Source organism: Mustela erminea, chromosome 7, assembly GCF_009829155.1.
Source record: "Mustela erminea isolate mMusErm1 chromosome 7, mMusErm1.Pri, whole genome shotgun sequence".
NCBI lineage: Eukaryota > Metazoa > Chordata > Mammalia > Carnivora > Mustelidae > Mustela > Mustela erminea.
Genome location: NC_045620.1, coordinates 10,554,825 through 10,573,365, shown reverse-complemented (window position 1 = coordinate 10,573,365; position 18,541 = coordinate 10,554,825). Strand labels below are relative to the sequence as shown.

At 56.1% G+C, this 18,541-nt stretch overlaps 2 protein-coding genes and 1 long non-coding RNA gene across 3 annotated transcripts in view; 2 read left to right on the top strand and 1 right to left on the bottom strand.

Moving 5' to 3' along the window:
* PTPN1 (protein tyrosine phosphatase non-receptor type 1) overlaps positions 1 to 3,229 on the top strand; it is a 90,920-nt gene extending 87,691 nt beyond the window's left edge. Inside the window, exons 15-16 of the mRNA XM_032350362.1 lie at positions 1,405 to 1,546; positions 2,444 to 3,229. The gene's annotated coding sequence lies outside the window, so the exon portion shown is untranslated. The remainder of the gene's footprint in view (positions 1 to 1,404; positions 1,547 to 2,443) is intronic.
* RIPOR3 (RIPOR family member 3) overlaps positions 1 to 18,541 on the bottom strand; it is a 70,359-nt gene that overhangs the window by 20,100 nt on the left and 31,718 nt on the right. Inside the window, exon 4 of the mRNA XM_032350358.1 lies at positions 7,820 to 7,938. Within this exon, the coding sequence (XP_032206249.1) occupies positions 7,820 to 7,938 (119 nt within the window). The remainder of the gene's footprint in view (positions 1 to 7,819; positions 7,939 to 18,541) is intronic.
* On the top strand, positions 7,896 to 15,601 carry LOC116594822. The gene is made up of 3 exons (XR_004287431.1): positions 7,896 to 7,983; positions 10,775 to 10,829; positions 14,053 to 15,601. It is a non-coding gene; the product is annotated as an uncharacterized LOC116594822 (long non-coding RNA).

Genomic DNA, 18,541 nt, shown 5'->3' with positions numbered 1-18,541 from the left:
GTCTGGGATCCATGCCCCTCCTTCTGGAAAGAGCACCTCAGTTTTCCTCTGGGGCATCTCCCTAATTCTGCTCTTTATACATGTGGTTTGGAGGGAGGTAGCCTGACAAATGAACACACACACACACACACACACACACACACACACACACACACGTATTCTGAGTCAAACATGTGTCCCAGGCCTGGGTTAGTCAACAGACTCCACTCCCCTGGCTCAGGGAGAGGCACAGGACCCATGTCTGGCCAGTAACCCTGCCTGGAGTTTGGTTCCAAATCCACAGGCAGGCAAATGGTTCTTTCTTCTGGCGGTGCTATTCTGGGGGAACATGTACCCAGAACTGTCAGCCACGTCCTTTGCATCATGGTAGGGAGAATGGAACCAACACATGGAGATGCAGGGGGAGGCAGGCCAAATCCACACAACGAGGAGTTCCTACATCCAGCTATGCCTGAAGCTAAACCTGCCCATGGGATTTCAGTTACATGAGCCAATTGGTTCTCTTTTTTGCTAAGCCTATTGGAGTTGGGGGCGTGGACTGAATGATCCTAAGAAGTGATGTCTCCTGGCAGTGACAGCTGTGTCTGTCAGCCCTTGAGGGATACAGCAGCATGTCAGGAGTCACTGCAGTCCTACAAGGTGAGGGTTCCCTCATTACAGTTAGGAGCTGCTTCACTGCCATCTAAGCCCCTTCTAGAGTCCTGTGATCCTATGCCTCGTCTCCTAGGTACAAGACCAGGGCAAGCTGACACACTCACCACCAGGCGGGCTTTAGTCCATCCGCTAAAGCCTCTAAAGACCCTGTTTCCCAGATGATTCTGCACCTTGTGTAGCTTCACCGACTCCCTTCTCACAGAAGAAACTAGGGTAGAAATGACACTCAGGCTAACATCTGGGTCAGTTTCTTAAAGGAGCCACTAGCTTTTCTTTCCAACTTCCTCCCTCCCTGTCTTCTTCCCAGGTGTGCTAAGGAGTCAGCTTCAACCCGTGCTCTAAGGTCCAGGGCAGGGGTGAGGCGTGGGGGATGGGTGGGGAAAGAGAGAGGTGCGGGGTGGGGGGAGGCAAGAGGGGAGAGAGAGAAAGGTGGGGGAGAGGGGAGCATGCGCCAGGTGGGAGGTGGGGAGGGGTGCAGAGGAGAATGAGCAGTCTTATTTAGGTCCCTGTATTTAGGGGAGTTTCTTTATCAAAGGAACTTCACCTCTATGCTAATGCACTACCCGAGTCTCAGTTACTTTTCTGTTCAATGGGAAAACAATAGACCCTAAACCAGAAAGCAGTGCTGAGAATTCTCTTAGACACCAGGTCAAATATTTGGCCCAGCGGAGGCAGTAGGCGCTTAATAAGTGTTTCCCCCTGTTATAATCATCATATCCTATCCGTATCATTCATTCCCTGTACCCACAGCCTGGAAAACAGTAGGTATTCAGTAAGTGCTGACCTGAACAGAACGAGGGAAGGAAATACAGTGTGATGTGGGGACCAGAGAGCAGAGACGTCTGGGAACCCAAGCACTCAGCTGGACCTCAGAGGAAGAACAGGAGGAGGGGTGAGCCCCAGAAGGGTGTTTCGGGGGGTCAGAGTGAGCCGTGGAGGAGAGGAGGAGCCATCCAATCTGCGTGTGACGGCGGGCGCAGAGCAAGGAGCCAGGCTCGACCAAAGCAGGGTGAAGCTGGATGTGAGAGTCCTCCCTGCCTGGGGGAACCTGCGATGGAGAGGGAGGAGGAGATGGCTAGCTCCCCGGCTTCAAAGACCTCGAGGATAAGAACGGGGAAGCATAACAAGGGTGCACGGAGAGAAGGTGCTCTCTGAGCGTCTGCTGTTTCCCCTGCCTGCTAAGGGCTTTATATAAACATTGATTTTAACCCTACTGCAAGGTAGGGAAACTGAGGCTCAGATAAGTCACTTGCCCTGGATCATGCCTGTGGCAGAGCGGGGATCCAAACCCACCCGTGGGCAGATGCCCAGCCTGGGAGGTGAAGCACCAACCTAGGGGCGGGGCGCAGGGTTCCCTTGGGCCCTCAGGGTCATCTGATCTGACCCCTCCAACCACAGTTTCGGGGTCACCGGGTCTCGGGTGAGGCCTGAGAATCTGCATTTCTCATTCCTCTGGGCTGCCAGTGCTGCTGGTCCGAGGCCCACTGTCTGAGGGGATTCACTAACGCTCCACTCGGGGGCAGAAACCCAGCTATGCCTCTCTCCCTGGGCATCCTTTGGAGTTTCCTGCTCTTTTGAGACCTAAAATCAAGGGTCTAGGACTCACTCATTCATTCAGACACTCACAGAGCCGGGCATTCCTCGAGTCAGACACATGAGGGGAACCAAGGGGCCGGGGTCCCACCCTCGAAGCCTCTCTCCATCCATCCATGGGAGGAGGGGAGGTTTGTGGTCTGGAGACCCAGGCAGGGGGCAAGCAGGACACAGCTCCGGCTCCCTCCCTCGGCAGGGCCCAGAGGAGCTCACTGGCACCCCAGGAGGCTCCGCAGGCAGCCCAGCTGTAAGTCCAGCCCAGCCAGACACTGTGCGGTCCACACACACACACAGACACCTGCTGCTGACTCGGGAGACAGGAGCCGTCCTGGCCATGGCTCTGGCTGGGCTCCTGCCACGGCTGTGCAGCTGCATCACAAACCAACGTGGGAGGAACAGAGATGCCGGGCCCTGCCCAAGCGTGCTAAGTGCGTCCCAGAGGCTACTGCAGCAAGGAAGGGTCCGGGCAGATCGGGGGCCTCGCCAGCCTGGGAGCCTGCACTGTCTTGAGAGACAGGAGCCCCTGGTCAGGCACCCATGTTCCAGTCCCAGCCTGAGGTCACAGGTACTTAGCATCCTGGAGCCTCAGTTTCCCAATCCGTAAAATGGACTGACCCCATGACACCGTCCTGAGACACTCATTCCTCCAACAGATATTGACTGGTGAGTGCTAAGTGCACACCAACATCCCTCTAGGGGCTGGAAGTAAAACAGTAACTGAAACAGACAAAACCCATGTCCTGGGGAGCTGCCAGGCCAGCTAGGGGGTGGGGGGAGCCCCCGGACAGCCAGCCCAGGCTCTGGAGCTAGATGCCAGGGTCTCTGTGGTAACCCCACTTATAAGCTCTGTGATCTTGGCTAAGTTTTTGAACCTCTCGGTGCCTCAGTTTTCTCCTCTGTAAAATGGGCACCAGAGAAAAAGGTAGCTACATGAGAGTTGCCTAAGTTGCAAATAAATGGAAAGAGCTTTGAGTTGTGCAAACGGTCAGTGTTATGTATGTGTCAGAGTCAGAGAAGATAATAAACACCAAGGGCAAAAACAAAAGCAGGATGATAAATTTAAATTTACGTGGGGGTGAGCTGGGAAGGCCCCTCCAGTCAGCTTGGGCACAAGCTCGGTATATCCGTACGCTCATCCCTTACCTGCTTTCGCTCGTATTCGTATATGATGTGAAGCTTCGTTTTTGGAGGCCGGCGAAGGGGCTGTGCTCCCTCCTCCCTCACCCTGCCTGAGGCCACCTCACCCACCTCTTGGAACAGACCCTCCACGAAGCTGACATCTCCGGGCTGGCAGACACGGGCGGGCTGCGGCCTTCGGGGAGGTGGGCTTTGGACAGGCTGGGGCCCTGGCCAGTCGGAGGGGAGACAGGATGCGGGAGGCGGGGGCAGCCACTTTGAGGGGGGCTGCAGGAACCCTGCTCACCTGCCGGCTCCGGGGGGTCCACAGTCCCCAGGAGGTGGGTGCCCTTCGTCGGGCCCCGCCTCCATCTGCCTGGAGACCTCCTTGCGCTGCTGCCGCTGTGTCTGCCTCCGGTGGGGGGCGGGGGGCTGTGAGTTCTGGGCTCTTGTCTGAGGTTCCCCAGGGGCAGCCAGCTGTGGTGGCCGCTCTGAGCGCTGGCTCAGCCTGGGAAGGCAATGTGTGTGTGTATGTGTGTGTATGTGTGTGTGTCCTTCAGGTGGTGACATCAGGCGGGCCTAGTGACACAGCTGCCGGGGGAGGGAGTGGCCTCTGGGGGCGGAGGTTTTACCAGCTCGGGGAGGACTCAGTATGAAACAGCCTCTGGCATGCCAGGCAAGCTTCCAGACGGCCACGTGCCACCCAGTGGCCCCCACCCTCACGTGAGGCCACCGGATGGTCCTTCCGCCTGGGGTTGTCAGCACCCGCTTCTGCTGGTGCGGGGTCTGGAGGCAGGCAGAGCTGGCTGTGGCCGTGGCGGGGGCAATTATAAGACCAACCGATCACAGTTCAGACCAGGACCCGGTGCGCCGATGGTGTAAGCTGACCTTTTCTCCTGACACTGGGGACACTGGTGGGCGGGGAGGGTGTGTGACACACACAGGGCACGCTCAGAGGTCAAGCCTCATGTGGGTTAGCCCCTTCTCACCCCTCACCCCTGTCTGAGGTGTCGCCGTCTCTACAGTCAAGGAAATGGGTCCAGTGACTGCCTCTGGCCCCAGAGCCTGCACCCCTAACCGCTCCTCTTTCTCTGGCCCCTCTCCTTGAAAATCAAAGGCTACTGGTCAGTTTTCACCCCCCCACATGCCCCAGCCATCCCAACAGAGGAACGCCCAGGGTGGCCAGAACGGTGGCTCCTAGCTCAGACGGATGCCCTCCTGACAACCTGGGGGAGAGCTGACTGGCCGAGGAGTGGCAGGAAGGGGTTAAAAGCAGCCATGCCTATAAACTGGGGCAGAATGGGACAGCATCAGGGCCTGGGCCTCTACTTCTCTCCCCGCCTTAGTCCATATGGCCTCATATTACATTCTTATATATGTATTAGATATGCCCTTAATAGCCATCATCCACACCTGAGTGTAAAATTTCCCCACCAGATAGATCATCTCCTCAATTGAATTCTTTGGTTATGGAATAAAAAGCTATAGCCAAAGTCAAAGGGGTTTCAGGTGCCAGGACAGGGGTGGGGGCTGGGGACCAAAGGGGCCTCAGTGAGCTTCAATCTCCTGCTCTCCTATCTGAGGTTATTTTTCCTGCCTGCCTCGGCAGCGTGGCTGTGCTTCAGCCTGGTTGGATTACCGGAGAAATAAGGCCAGGAGGTGAGGTCTGAAACCCAATCCAGGTTGTCCAGCCGCAGAGTCAAGGGTCCAGACTCCTGGGAGTCGGACAGAGACAGGAAGTTAAAAATAGATGTGCTGCTTCCCTGTCCTTGTGGGCAGTTTCTTCCTTCCCCATGGACAAGGGGGCCCAAGAGACTGAGGCCAGGTGTCACTCAGGGACCCTAGAACCCACCCAGGCTGGGACTTCTCCAGAATTCCCTGAGTAGGGGATCCTCCAGAAGAAGCTGCCCCCGGGAGAGATCCAGCCATCAGGTCATCTTTCTCAGCCTAGGACGCAGACCTTGCGAGATGTGATCTTGTCTTTGCTGATGCCAATGAGCCCTCGTGGGACCGGGTCAGATGCCCTCTGTCCTCTTCCCGCCCAGAGAGCTGACCCCAGGAATCCCGGAGCGGGGCCACAAGAGGCCAGGGACCCATCTTGGGATGTTATCTGGGCAGAGATCCTGACTGAGGACCTGTGGAACATTCCCATGGATGCAGGAAGTCCAGAGGCCCCCAAAGTTCTGGCAGGGGGAGAGCAACAGGCAGGACCATTCATGAGTACAGAAGAAAATGCAGGGTGCTTTTTTCAAAACATATTAAGGATTTCGAGATGGAATAGCAGAGCATTACATCTGAGCCCGGGGCGCTAGTGTGCACACACATGGCACACTCATGCAGCTGGCCTTGGCTGCAGGGTCTGTGGAACGCCCCCACCCTTGCCCGCCACGGGAACAAAGTCCCCAGGATACCACTGTGTGAATTAGAGAAAGGCACCTGCTGGGTGAACCAGCTCTACCCCCATGGCTTGGGAGGTTTATGCGACTGGATGACCCCCTTAGCTGGGTGACCCGAGCAGCCCTGGTTACAGACCCCATGGGGTAGGGACCCTGATAAAGTCCAGCAGAGGCAGCTGGGAGGCGGTTCCATCAAGGAACATCATCGTTCCCTGGCCAGCTTACTTAGCCCTTCTCAGCAGCCCTTATGGAGTGCCTACTGTATGCCTTCCTCACAGTGACATCCACACTTTCTCCTCTTGGAGGCTCAGGGCAGGGGACTGGGCGCTCACTCTGGGAATTTCTGTTTCTCATGCTTCGCTTCATCGGTGCTCCCCTTACACTGCACATGTCCTCACTATCTCCCAAAAAGCCCTGCAGCTCTCCCTCTCTCACTTCTATCCCACAAGACAGCGACACACCCACTTCCTTTGCCTTAGAGCTCATCCCCACCTCAGGACCTTTGCACTGGCTGCCCCCTCTACCTGGAGGAGTTTCCCAGTTGTCTGCACAAAATAGGCAGCTTTTCTCCCTGGCTTTAAACGTGCCACTGCCTCACTGAGGGCCTCCACTGAGACCCCTGCTGCCCTCCCACAGCCCCCTGTTGTAATTTGCTCACAGCACTTGCCACCAGCTGAATCCATCTTGATTACAGTTGGCTGCTTGTTCACAGCCCTGACAGGAGGGTGGGGCCTGGGTCTGTCCCCAAAGCCTGGGACTGGGCCTGGGCTGAGGAGGTGCTCCATAAATATTTGTGGAATGAATTAGGGATTCCTAAGGGTGCTTCCAATTGGGACACTCCAGGATTTCAGCCCTGAGATGTCACTCCTCCCAGGCACATGCTGGAACTGAGTAGCCAGGAGACAAGTGGGCGAGCCAGGAGAGACTGACCTCAGGGGCCAGGCATCCCTGGGGGTCGAGTGTGCAGCTGTGGAACCCCAGGGAAGAACCATAGGCAGACCTGGTCTGGGGCTCAGGACATGGCAGTGAAGCCAAGGGCCCAAGGAGATTAAGGAGCTGTTTGTTTGGCCAGGAGAGGGGACTAGATTGTTTTCTAGGTGACTGGAAACCTGTGGAGGGCTTTAGGCAAGAGAAGGCCATGAGATTTGGTTGTTGACTGACTCACTGACCAACCAGGTTCGGAGCTCTGCTTGGCTGGGAGAGCTGCCTGTCTACCACACTGGCTCGAACAGGCAGGTGTTTGGGCTCCTCGGGATGCCCCACACCCCAGGCCGGCTAATGGGCAGGCAGCCCCCCAGGTTTGCACCTTGCCTGATAGGAAGCCCAAGACTAGGCAGCAGCCACCAGGAGTGGAAAGGAACCTACCTCCTGGGGATTACTTGTACCTGGAGGAAACACATGGAGTGGCTATGAACTCATTCGTGTCTAGAAGGTCTGCACTGACCCCAAGGTCCATCTGCTCCTTTGAAAAATTTCCACAAGCATCTGCAGGGCTCCAGCATGTAATGGCTGCTTGCTGCGTGTCACCTCATTGTACTCTCGTGACAGCTATGTGGGGGAGGGACACTCATGATCCCCATTTCACAGATGAGGAAACCGAGACTTGAAGGTGAAGTCACTGGCCCCAGGTCACAGAGCTGGGATAAGTGGCCCCACGTCCGTTCTGTCAAACAGGAAGAACATTCCATCCTAACCCCGCCCCCAGGAGCCTCAGTTCCGGTTCTGAATCAGTCTTGCTGTGTGGCCTTGGGTGAGCAGCTCCTCTTCTCTGAGCCTTTGATCTCATCTGCCGAGCGGGTCTGATAAGCTCGGGCAGATGCGACTTCCAACACCAACTGACATGACACCCATTTGGGTCTCAAGGAAATTACAGGTTCCTTCCAGCGCCAAGGGTCACGCGCACACACACGCACGCACGCACAAACGCACGCACCCACGCACGCACTGTACGCATGCGCACACACGATGCTGGGCTGCAGACTTGACAGAAGAGCTGCCCGCGGGGTCACCGGCACCGGGAGACGAACCAGCCCCGCACCCTCCAGCGGGGCAGAACTTACGCGATCCTCCGGCTCTGGGCGCTGCTGAAGCCTGCGAAGGAGGCGCTCCGGCCCACGACCCCCACAGCCCCCGCGTCCCCGGAGGACAGGAACCGCAGCCTCACCGACATGGCCGTCACCTAGATGGGGAGAGGACAGGAGAGTCAGCCTCGCACCGCCATCTGGTGAGTGCTGACCGCGGCCAGCCCCCGCCACCACGATAGCCGCAGAGAGGGGGGCGGCTGGTACTGTCCCCAGGCGACAGATGAGAAAACTGAGGCTCAGTGAGATTAGGGAACCTGCCTGGAGCTAGTGGCAGGAGCGAAGTTCGAACCCAGGTCTCTGTACTCTGCGCTCAGGTCCTTAATGCCTGAGCAATCCCGAGCCCTCCAGCAGGGGGGGGTGTCTGCTCCTCCTAAAACCAGACCCTGCTGACCTCTCAGTTACTCCTCCTCACCGGCAACCCTCACCCCGCTCCACAACCCTCACTGAGCACTGTGTGCCAGACACGGTGCTGGAGACACGCACTGAGCAAGACGGGCAAAGCCCTTGCCCTTCCCGGGCTCCCAGTCTGGCAGGGAGCTGATGAACTACCAGCTACAGTAGGAAGTCTATGGCAAAGCGATGGAGGAGTCCAGGGGGAACTTGATCTAGCCATGGAAGAGGCGACCAAAGGCTGAGAGGGTAAGGTTGAGGAGGGGAGGGAAGGATATCTGGGCAAAGGCCAGAGGGTGCAGAAGAATCGGTGTCATCCAGAAACAGAAAGCAGCCTATGACTCCAGGCGAGGCTGGAGAGGCCCTCAGTGTGGAGGTCATGGAGGGCCTTGGTAACCCCAGGGAAGGTTTTGGTCTTGCAAAGGGGCCAGGGTGACTAGGAGCCCCCAGAGGGTTTTGAGCAGGGGTTGACAAAGCCCATCTCACAGGAGGCCAGGCTGCTGGCATCCCCGGCTGCATTGCCCCATCTCTAACCCAGCCCACGCTGAGACCACCCTAGAACCCCGGCTGTCTTTGCTTTCTTTCCAAACCACCTCTAGATCGGAAAAATGCCACCACATCCCTTGGGAATATCACCCAATGTCTCCCAGCAGCAACGAACGGAAGGTTCTCTGTATCTAACTTAAGTCTCCGCAGCTACAGTTTCATACCTTGCTCCTCAGCCAGGCTGGAGTCAGTCCAGGGGTTCTGGGGACCCTACTGGCCAAGCCACACCTATAGACAAGCTGCACGGCACCGCCCCCTCCTCTCCCTGGGTGGTACTGCGCCTGCGTCCTGACGTCCTTCTCCAGCCAGCGGAGTCCGCTGTCCATACCTTTGCTCACACTGGGGGCTCCCCCAAACCATAATGTTCTCTTTCGATCCACATCTGTCCAGTGCGTATGGTCAGTCCCCGCTACAGGCTCCAGAGCCCCCCAGCAGATCTGTGCAGCCCCCACAAACCTTCGCCTCCTCCCATATATCCCCTGCCCACCCTGAGTGTGCTGTACATAAGCGAGCACTGGAAACAACAAAAACCCAGACCTGGGCTCAAATCCGAGCTGTGCCATTCACTGGCTCTGGGCCTCAGTGGTCACAGCTGCAAAATGGAAAGTCAGAAAAGGCCCCAGTAGACAAGGTGCGGAGCGCACACAATGAGAAGGGGACGCACGGGAAGAATGGTTGTCTCGGTGCAGTGGCCTGACCGGGGCTGCAGCCCTGGGGGTGACCGCAGAGACAGATGAGCCCAGTGAGCGCCCTTCAGCCATGATCGGGTGGTAGAGCTGACGAGTGTTCGCTGAACACCCACTGACTCTTTGACAACCCCCAGCGCCAGGGACCCTCTCATGCCGTGTGTGGGTCTGTGAACACCAGCCCTGTTGGGAGCCATTATCTACCAAGTACTTGTTGTGAAGCCGATCCTGCGCACAATGCCTTATGAAAATTATCTTACTAAATCTCCACGATCCCTGAGGCATCGGAGCTATGGCTAACCTACACTGATGGATGAGGGACAGAGGCCCCACAAGGAGGTCCCCACTGTCCCCACTGGGCTGGGCTGCTGCCAGCCTGGACCAGCTCACAAGCGTCCACTGTTACGCCCTCTGGAATTTGGGTAGCTTGACCTCGGCCTGGTAGGAGTATTTGTACCCTGGATGTTGGCAGGTGCTACAAATTTGCTTTTGGGGGAGGGTTGTTGTTGTTTTCCCCTGCATGTTGCTAACTAAGACACTTATCAGCACCCCGTTGTCTGTCAGCAGGTGCTCAGGCTGGTGCTGGGAACCTTCTCAAACTCTTGAGAGCCCCCAGCCAAGCTGGGCCGGGGATGGGGGGAGCAGGGAGGGGGACCAAGGTCACTGGCTGGCATGAGCACTCTGGCTCCAGCCGGGGGGGTGGGGGGGGTTGGAACACCCTTCCCCCACCGCCCATTCCACTAGTTTCAGTGGTCTGTGAGCGGTGACTTCTGTGGGTCCCCCACTAGACAGAGAGTGACTTGCAGGCATGGCTGCAGTGTTCCCGGGTGCGTGGAACAGTCACAGCAATCCTTACGGGCCCAGAGAACAAGGCCTGATGGGCTGGGGCTGCTGGCCCGCTGTACCAGGCTGTGCAGCGCGCAGTGCCAGATAAGAGGAAGGTTAAGGATAAGAATTTCCACTAAGTGCTGGACTCCAAGGCAGGGGCAGATGCACAGTTTCTGTAAAGGACCAGATACTAAAGTTTTTGGCTTCACGGGCCGTATACTCTTTGTCACAGCTACTCAGCTCTCCTGTTCTAGAGCAAAAGCAGCCGGAGACATTATGTAAATGATGAGCATGGCTATGCCCTCGTGAAACAGTCTTTCAAGAGCTTCAGCTCTTACTGAATGACCCCCAAGATGGCCAGCACTACCTCTGACCCCGGGCAGCCAGCAGGCTGCCTGGTACCTGCTCTAACCATGTAAAATCTCATTTAATTCTCCCAAGATTATATGAAGTAAGTACTCTTCATATCTCCATTTTACAGATAAAGAAATTAAGACTCGGAGAGAAGAAGAAAGGACTCAACCAAGGTCCCACAGGTAGGAGATGCCAGCGCTGGGATTTGGACGTAGGCATAACAGGTCTTAAAAGCCTGGCCGCTTCAAGCTGGGCTGCCCCTGCCCCACCCCCACTCCCCCGGAGGCTGGCCTGAGGACATGCTCCCACCCCTGAGCTAGACCCAGGCTAAAGTGAAGAGAAGGGGGCCCCAGAAGGGAAACAGGTCATGAAAGGGACCTGCCAAGCTAGAAACAGCCAGCAGTGAGCTGGGGAGGCCAAGAAAAATCAAGGCCCATCTCCTGCAGGCTTCAGGGTGTGGGAACCCAGGTTTGCATGGGCTTCTTGGGACCAGCATCAGCTCCCAGTCCCAGCTCAGCTGCTCTAAAAGTGGGGCCAGCAGCCCTTCCCCTAGGCCCCGATGGGGCAGACCCTGGTGGTTGACCCGTTGACTGCTACAGTCTCCCCCAGCAGGGTTTCTTGCTGCAAAAGCATCTCCCTTCTTGTGGACTGGGAACAGGATGGCCCGGCTGAGACCCCCGGAATGACAGGAGCCTTCAGCGGGTAGCTCCTAACAAGCCCCCATGAGTGTTGGTCACTTCTGACCAAGGCTGATAGTCCTAATGTTGAGTCGTTGACACAACAGGGACACTGACCACTCAGAACAGAGACTGGGCACCTTGGGGACCCCCCTCCCCCTCCCCTGTGGTGGCTGGCATTCACCCTTTCACTGCTAGGTTGTGGGCAAGTCTGGAAAGCCCCGGGGGCGGGCCACTTGGAGGCCCAGAGCAGCTCCGGAAAGCCAGCACTGTGCAGGGCATGAGAGAGAAGCCAGAGGCCTCACTGCACCCCTGGGCAGAGGAGAGAGGCGCGGAAGTCATGCGGGTCCCAAACCTTTGATGGCAGGCAGAACTGCGTCTTCCCCGCGTGTCCCTCGCTGCCTCTCTCTGGCCGGGCACCCTGGGCAGCGCTCACTTAGACGGGTGGCTCGGAGACAGCTGGTGAGTGTGGCCAGAGCAGGATAGCTGGAGGGGCTTCTCACCCAGCCGGCTGCTCCCCAGACACCCCAGGCCGTCGTCCTGGGCCTCCGCCCCCGAGACGCGGCTGGAGGGAGCCCGAGCCCACTCCGCTAAATCTGTCCAGCTCACTGCTGGCCAGAGCCACCCGCCAGTCCAGGGAACCTACAATTTCACCTCATTTGGAGGTAAGGCTTCTAAATTTAACAGCGTGGGCTCTCAGGGCTGGGTGGCTTTTAGGCCCAAGTCCCTCACTTAGGGCTCTTTTATATCCGCTCAAATGCCAGGCAGGGCTTAGTTTGCTTATAGGAGTTTCCAAAATAGACCCTTTGGTCTAGCACGAAAGGAAATGGCAAAATAGCCCAGGATGTTGAGTTTATACCTAAGAGGGATGGGCGACCAGAGGAGGCCAGGCTGGGAACCAGACTGTCTGCGCCCGATGGAGGCCAACTCCCTCATTTCACCGGTGAGCCCCCTGACTGGCCTGGATGGCCCAGAGGTGACTGGGAGGGCCAGCCCAGTGCCCAGCTCCATGGCTGCAGCCACATCCAGGCCGTGGCCTCTCCCTCCCTGGCGTGCCCTTCCTGCAAGTCACCCCTGATGCTCCCTCCCAGCCTTTAGGTCCCAGCAAAAAGGTCACCTCCTCAGAGACGCCCTCCCCAGCCCCCCGGGCTAGAGTGGCCTCCCTCCTCACCCTGTTTCAAATCCTTTAGACAAGTCCTTGCCATCCCACATTGTCTGGTCAGTGGCTTGGGAGTTGTGAGGCCCCCTCCATGAACCCCAGCTCCATAGGGCGGGGGGCTTTTTGGTCTCTCTCACAGCTGTATGTCCAGGACCTCATCAACTAAGGGGAACCCCAAAAGTACTGGTTCATACATGACTGAACAAGTGAACAATGGAAGGACATCTCTTCAGAACTGTCCCTAGGATTCCTTCACTTGATTTGTCCCTTCAATATACATGTATTGAGCACCTACTGAATGCAGGCACTTGGCATATGGCTGTGAACTAGTCCATCAAGAGACAGGAATTAGGACATGAAGAAATGAAGCTGGATTGTGACGGGGAACAAGAGGCCTGAGGAGCTGACCAGGACCCCTCCCTAACCTAGCCAAAGGGGAGTAACTGGGGAGACCCCTTAGGGGAAGCCATATGTTGAAATCTAAAGGAGGAGGAATTGGGAAAGAGAAGATGTGATGGAAGTATGTGCCAGGTGTCAGAAACAGCATGTGCAAAAGCTCAGAGGCAAGAGATAGGGTCAGTTAGATGAACTTAGTTCAGTGTGTGTGGCTAGAGCATTGGGTACAAAAGAGAATCCCTGAGGGGCTTTTGGAACCAGACTTAGGTGGGGTGGGGGGTTAAGCTTCATCCAGGGAGAAATATGCAGGAAAGGCCTCCAGCACCCTCTGGCTCTGGGAATGGTGCCCTTTGAGTTCCTTTACTTACTCACTGTGCCCTACTGGACACCTTGCTGGACAATGCTGTGTCTCAGTAGGCAATTACAGGGTGCCTACTGCATGCCAAGCCCTTGAACATGGCACCTCCATCCAGGGGCTGGGAGTAGTCACACTGGGGAGATTGCTTCCCCTTTGGTCCAAGGTCCATGCCTCCTGGGCCAGCACAGACCACCACTTATGGAGAAGCTCAGACACTCTGAACAACCTATATCAGCTTGAGCTAGGTTTTTGCCCTCCGCAATCAATCCCTGACCCACCTACCCCCTGATTCCTCCACAAACAAGGCTCAGACATTTGATAGTCCCCAGAGAGGGAAAATCCCATAGCTAACCCACAGAGGACAGAGGTCATGTTAGGTCTGGTGCCCTGCAATTTGGACACCCCTTCTCTCTGCTGAGCCCAGTGGGCCCTGTTCCTACCAGATGCTTCTAGATGCTTCTCTCCCCACTGCTAGGGATCTGTTCATCTCTCCCAAGCCAGGAAAGCAGGACCAGGGGATCTGCATGTGGTTCCCTCCCCTCTGAGCCTCTGTCTCCCTGTCTGTAAAGTGGGAGGACCGGGGAGGACTAGAGTTCAGGGTCGCCCAAGAGCAGGCCACTCTGGGCCAAGTAAGGAACACAGAGTAGACACCGTGACTCCCTTGCCTCAGTCCACTTTCTGTCCTGGCTCCCCAGCAATCTAACGCTTGTCACCCCTCATTCAGCCAAGCACAGAGCTGACCCCAAGCACAGCGTGATGGGCAGGAGAGGGACGAGCTGAGCTTTATTCAGGGTTCTTGTTGAATTTCTTTTAAGGTAACCTCCTATTTAGAACACTGTCTTCTGTATGATAAAAAGTGTTTTTTAACAAATAATAGCATATTTAAATGAAGAGTAATGGATTTGAAGGACACTTGGCTTTAGTAGAGCAGGTAGGAACCCAGCTTCTTGGCGGTCCACATTTCTGGCCCCCCCCCGCCCCCTCCCCGTGGAAATAGGACCGGGGCCGGGGGGGGGGGAGGGGGGATGGGAAACCCAGGTGTGTCTCTGCAGGTGGCCTGATGGAGAGCCAGATGTGTGGACAGCGCTGGTTTCTAGTGGAAGGGAAGAGCAGGCAGCTCCTCAGGGAGCCCTAACTGTCACCAGAGTTTGTTGTCGCAGGGCTGCAAGGCAAACGGAAACTCTCTGATGGTTCAAGACCAGGCGTGGGAGTCAGGCTCCGGGATCCAAGAGGCTCCCTTCCCTCAGTTTACCACACAGCCTATAGCCCCCTGTGACCTTCCTGCCCAGGGCAGTACTGCGAGGTGTCCATGACCTGCTCCAGCTGAAGCCTAGAGTCTCAAAGGGACCAGTCATGGTGGTGGTGGGGACGGTGGGGGAGGGGGGGAGCAGGTGCATCATCTCCCCAGTCTTCACAGCACACCTGTGACCCTTTGACAGATGAGAACCCCAGGTGAGGCCGCAAAGGGCCAAGTGGGAGGGAAGGTTCAGTAGCCCAAATGGCTCAGCCACACGGAGGAAATTTTTGTGGCCCCGAGAGGTGGGAATATGGTTTTGAGGAATAATGACATGGGAAGATAAAACGTGTTCAAAGTACGATGTGGAGTAAGAAGGCGGAGAGGCAAGCTGTACACGACCTGGCCTCAGTCTTGTTTTTGAGACGATACCTTACCGATGTTCTGCAGAGGACATGCACTCCCTCATAGTTAGGGAAAAAAATGTTAATTTGAAGAAAACGGAACACATGGTTGCCATGTCTTTGGTTGCATAGTAATTAAGCAGGGCTGACTGCCTGTCCTCTGACCCAGAGAATGTTGCTTTTCAGGATGAACCTGGGGTCAAAGGAGAAACTTTCCTCTTAAAAAAAATACAAGAAGGAAAGAAAGAAAACCTTTTTTTTTTTGAAGGCCCACAAATATTATCTACACTCCCAGGCAACTCAGCTGGGCTTTTAGGAGGTAAAGATAACTCATGAATTTCTGTGAAATATCCAGAGGGTGTTTGGATTTAAATGGCCCCTTCTCTGATCTGATCGCCACCAACAGGCTCCCATCACGCTCCATCACCTGGTGTGCCCGGGACCCCTGAGAAAGACGGCGGCTCTTTGGGGAAGGGGCCTCTTGGGGCCGCCGTGGGGGTAAGAGTGTGCATGCACCTGGGGCCCATGGCTGGGAAAGAAAGGGCCTGGAGGCAAGAGAACAGAGATGGGGGCACGGGAGCTGATCCTCTGGGAAGCACGGGACAGGCAGCTGAAGCCCCTTTCTCATGCAGCCTCCACACTGGTCTGTGGCTGTAGGACCAGCTCTAGAAAACAGGGTGGCCGAGGGGTGCCTGGGGGGCTCAGTCGGTTAAGCATCTGCCTTCAGCTCAGGTCATGATCCCAGGGTCCTGGGATCGAGCCCCCAGAGCGGACTCCTTGCTCAGCAAGGAGCCTGCTTCTTCCTCTCCCTTTGCCCCACCCCCTGCTTATGCGTTCGCTCTCTTTCTCTCTGTCAAATAAATAAAATCTTGAAAGAAAGGAAGGCAGAAAGGAAAGAAGGAAGCAAAAGAGGCCGGCCGGGAGGGCTCAAGATAGAGGGATGGTGTAGACAGACCCTTCCTGGTGCTGACCTCATTGGCAGGTCAGGGTGAGGCCAAGCAGGGCTCAGTGATCCTGGCCAGGCACCTGTTTGATGTCAAAAACCGAGAGCAGTAATACTGCTAATGAGAACCAACACTGTGAGAATATTTGCTGTGTATCCCCACCCTGTTCTAAGAATTAACTCATTTCATCCCTGATACCCAGAGAGTTTGGCCTCCATGGCGCTCTGGATCCACTGAGCGGCACCCCCTTCCCACATCCTGGGCACGCAGCATCTCCCTACAGCACCCTTCTGAGGCGGGCACTGTTACCACCCCCATTTTACAGACTGGGAGACTGAGGCTTACGGGGCTGAAGTGGCCGGAACTCACAAGGGGCAGCATCACGTCACTGTAACTCCCCTGCAAACACGTGTGTGGGAGTGTGCCTCCAGCGTGTGTGCATACTCACCACACCCTGGCCATGACTGAGCACCATGTGGAGGACTCTACCCAGAAGCCCTCGGTGCATGCTGGGCGTGGGAGGGTCTTGGCCTCACCACTGACCCTTTGGGCCAGATCATTCTTTGCCGTGGGGTTCGTCCTGTGTATTTATCACTGCTGGGTACCAGGAGCCCTGCCCCCTCCAGGGTGACAACGGGGGGGCGGGGGATGTCCGCAGACACTGCCACGTGTCCCCCGGGAGGCAGAATCACCTCCAGTGGGAACCACTGGGTTCAAGGCCGCACTTCAGTCTGTGCTCAAGGACTAGTGAATTAGCGTCATGGGCATCAGGGATCATTTCCGCGGCTGCCGAAAATGGCAGTGAAGGGACTTACTCTGTTGGCTACAAATGGGGGGGCCCAGCAGCCCAAAAGCTACAGTGGCCCTGGGGCCACAGCTGCTGCACCCCCCACCCCCCGTGCGTGCACCCGCATACTCACACCCTCACACCAGGATGTGGCCAAGGGCCTGGGGACTGAGAGCGATGGCTTGAGCTCAGAGAAGAGCTTGGGGGCCTTCTCGGGCATCTGCTGTCACATCCGAGCCCTGCGCGAGACCCCTGCCTGGCAGCAAAGAGAGGCCCAAAGGCAGCCTACTCGTTTCATCCAAAAGACCCTGACCACTGATGCACACACACGGGCCCGGGGTTCACTTATCACAGGCAGGACTTGGATTCAATCCGCACTGAATGAGCTGAACTCTCTGCCGTTGGGGACACAGACCCTCCCGGCTGCTCACCCGCACGGCATTACAGTGGCCTCTTCTAACCCTGCCAACGGCGGAGCAAGAATGCCATTCCCGCCGGCTGACTCCGGGAGAAAGGCCCGGTGCCTCGCCCTGGGCCGAGGTCACGGGTACAGGGGGCTTGTGCGTGGTGCCCACGGGAATGGTCGGATTACTTTTAAAACCAGAAGATCAGAAATGAACCTGTAGGGTGCCTGGGTGGCTTAGTGGGTTAAAGCCTCTGCCTTCAGCTCAGGTCATGATCCCAGGATCCTGGGATCGAGTCCCGCATTGGGCTCTCTGCTCCACGGGGAGCCTGCTTCCTCCTCTCTCTCTCTGCCTGCCTCTCTGCCTACTTGCAATCTCTGTCAAATAAATAAAATATTAAAAAAAAAGAAGAAGAAATGAACCTGTAGGTTAAACAGAATGTTTTATTATATGGTATCGTACATGTTACATATTAATAGCATGTGTTTTAAATGGAATTTATCCAACCTTATACCAATTCAGTCGTAACATACACGATTTAGTATTTCTTATGGAGAAAAAGTCCCTCGAAGGCCAAGGTGCTGGGGGCTCAAGACGGTCATCACGGACCCTGCCCTTTGCCCTTTGCCAGCCCTCCCTTGAAGAGTGCTGCTCCCTCTCCCGCCAAGGCTCCCTCTCCAGCTCCTTCCCCACCCCCACCTCCTTGCTCCTCAGCCTGGCCCTAACCCTAACCCTAACCTTAATCCAGCCTCGCAGAGACAGAGGGCCTGAGAGAGAGCCAGGTCCTTGACCTTGTGCTTGACCTGAATACACTCTTTTGACCTTCACCAAAATGCTACACCATGTGTACAACTTTGTCCTGTTCTGGCCTGTAGGATCTAGAAGTTCCAGCCCAGGCAGCCTGGCTTCTGAGTCAGCCTCTTATCCACAGGCCCTCACTGCCAGCTTTCCAGAACTGGCAGGGGCTTTGCCAACATCACTGAGGCTTGGACCCCACCCCCAGTCTCCCACTGAGTCCTGTTCAGATTCTCCCCTTCTTGGACAGTTGGATCCCTTCTTCCTCTCCTCTCGTTCGCGTGTTGTTCTCTGGGGCGTGGGTAAGTGGGCTTTTTCACCCTCCTCTCCCTGATGGCTCATGAGATCGAAGAGTATTTCTGTAAGCTCATTATCTTTAGCACCTCCCATTCTGGAACTTACCAGTTCATGTTCTTTTGTCCCAGCTACCTAGCTTTTTCTCAGTGACTTCTAGTTTTCTTCCAGCCCCTCACTCACCTTTTTTCTTGTTCTTCATGATGTGCCTGTGTGTGCGTGTGTGTATGTATAGCAAAAGCTCCAAGTATTTATGTGGCCAGATCTGTCTGCATTGTCCTTCTACATTTTAAGAGTTTGGAACCTGCTCTCTGCACCTCTAAGATTAAGTTTCTACTCTGTAGACCACTGAAGTCTAGCCCCTTGGGTGAGAATTTCGTCTTCCCGGCCAGGCTATAAAGTCCTCAAGAGCCTCTCCCTCCTCCGCAGAGGGCCTCGGCCA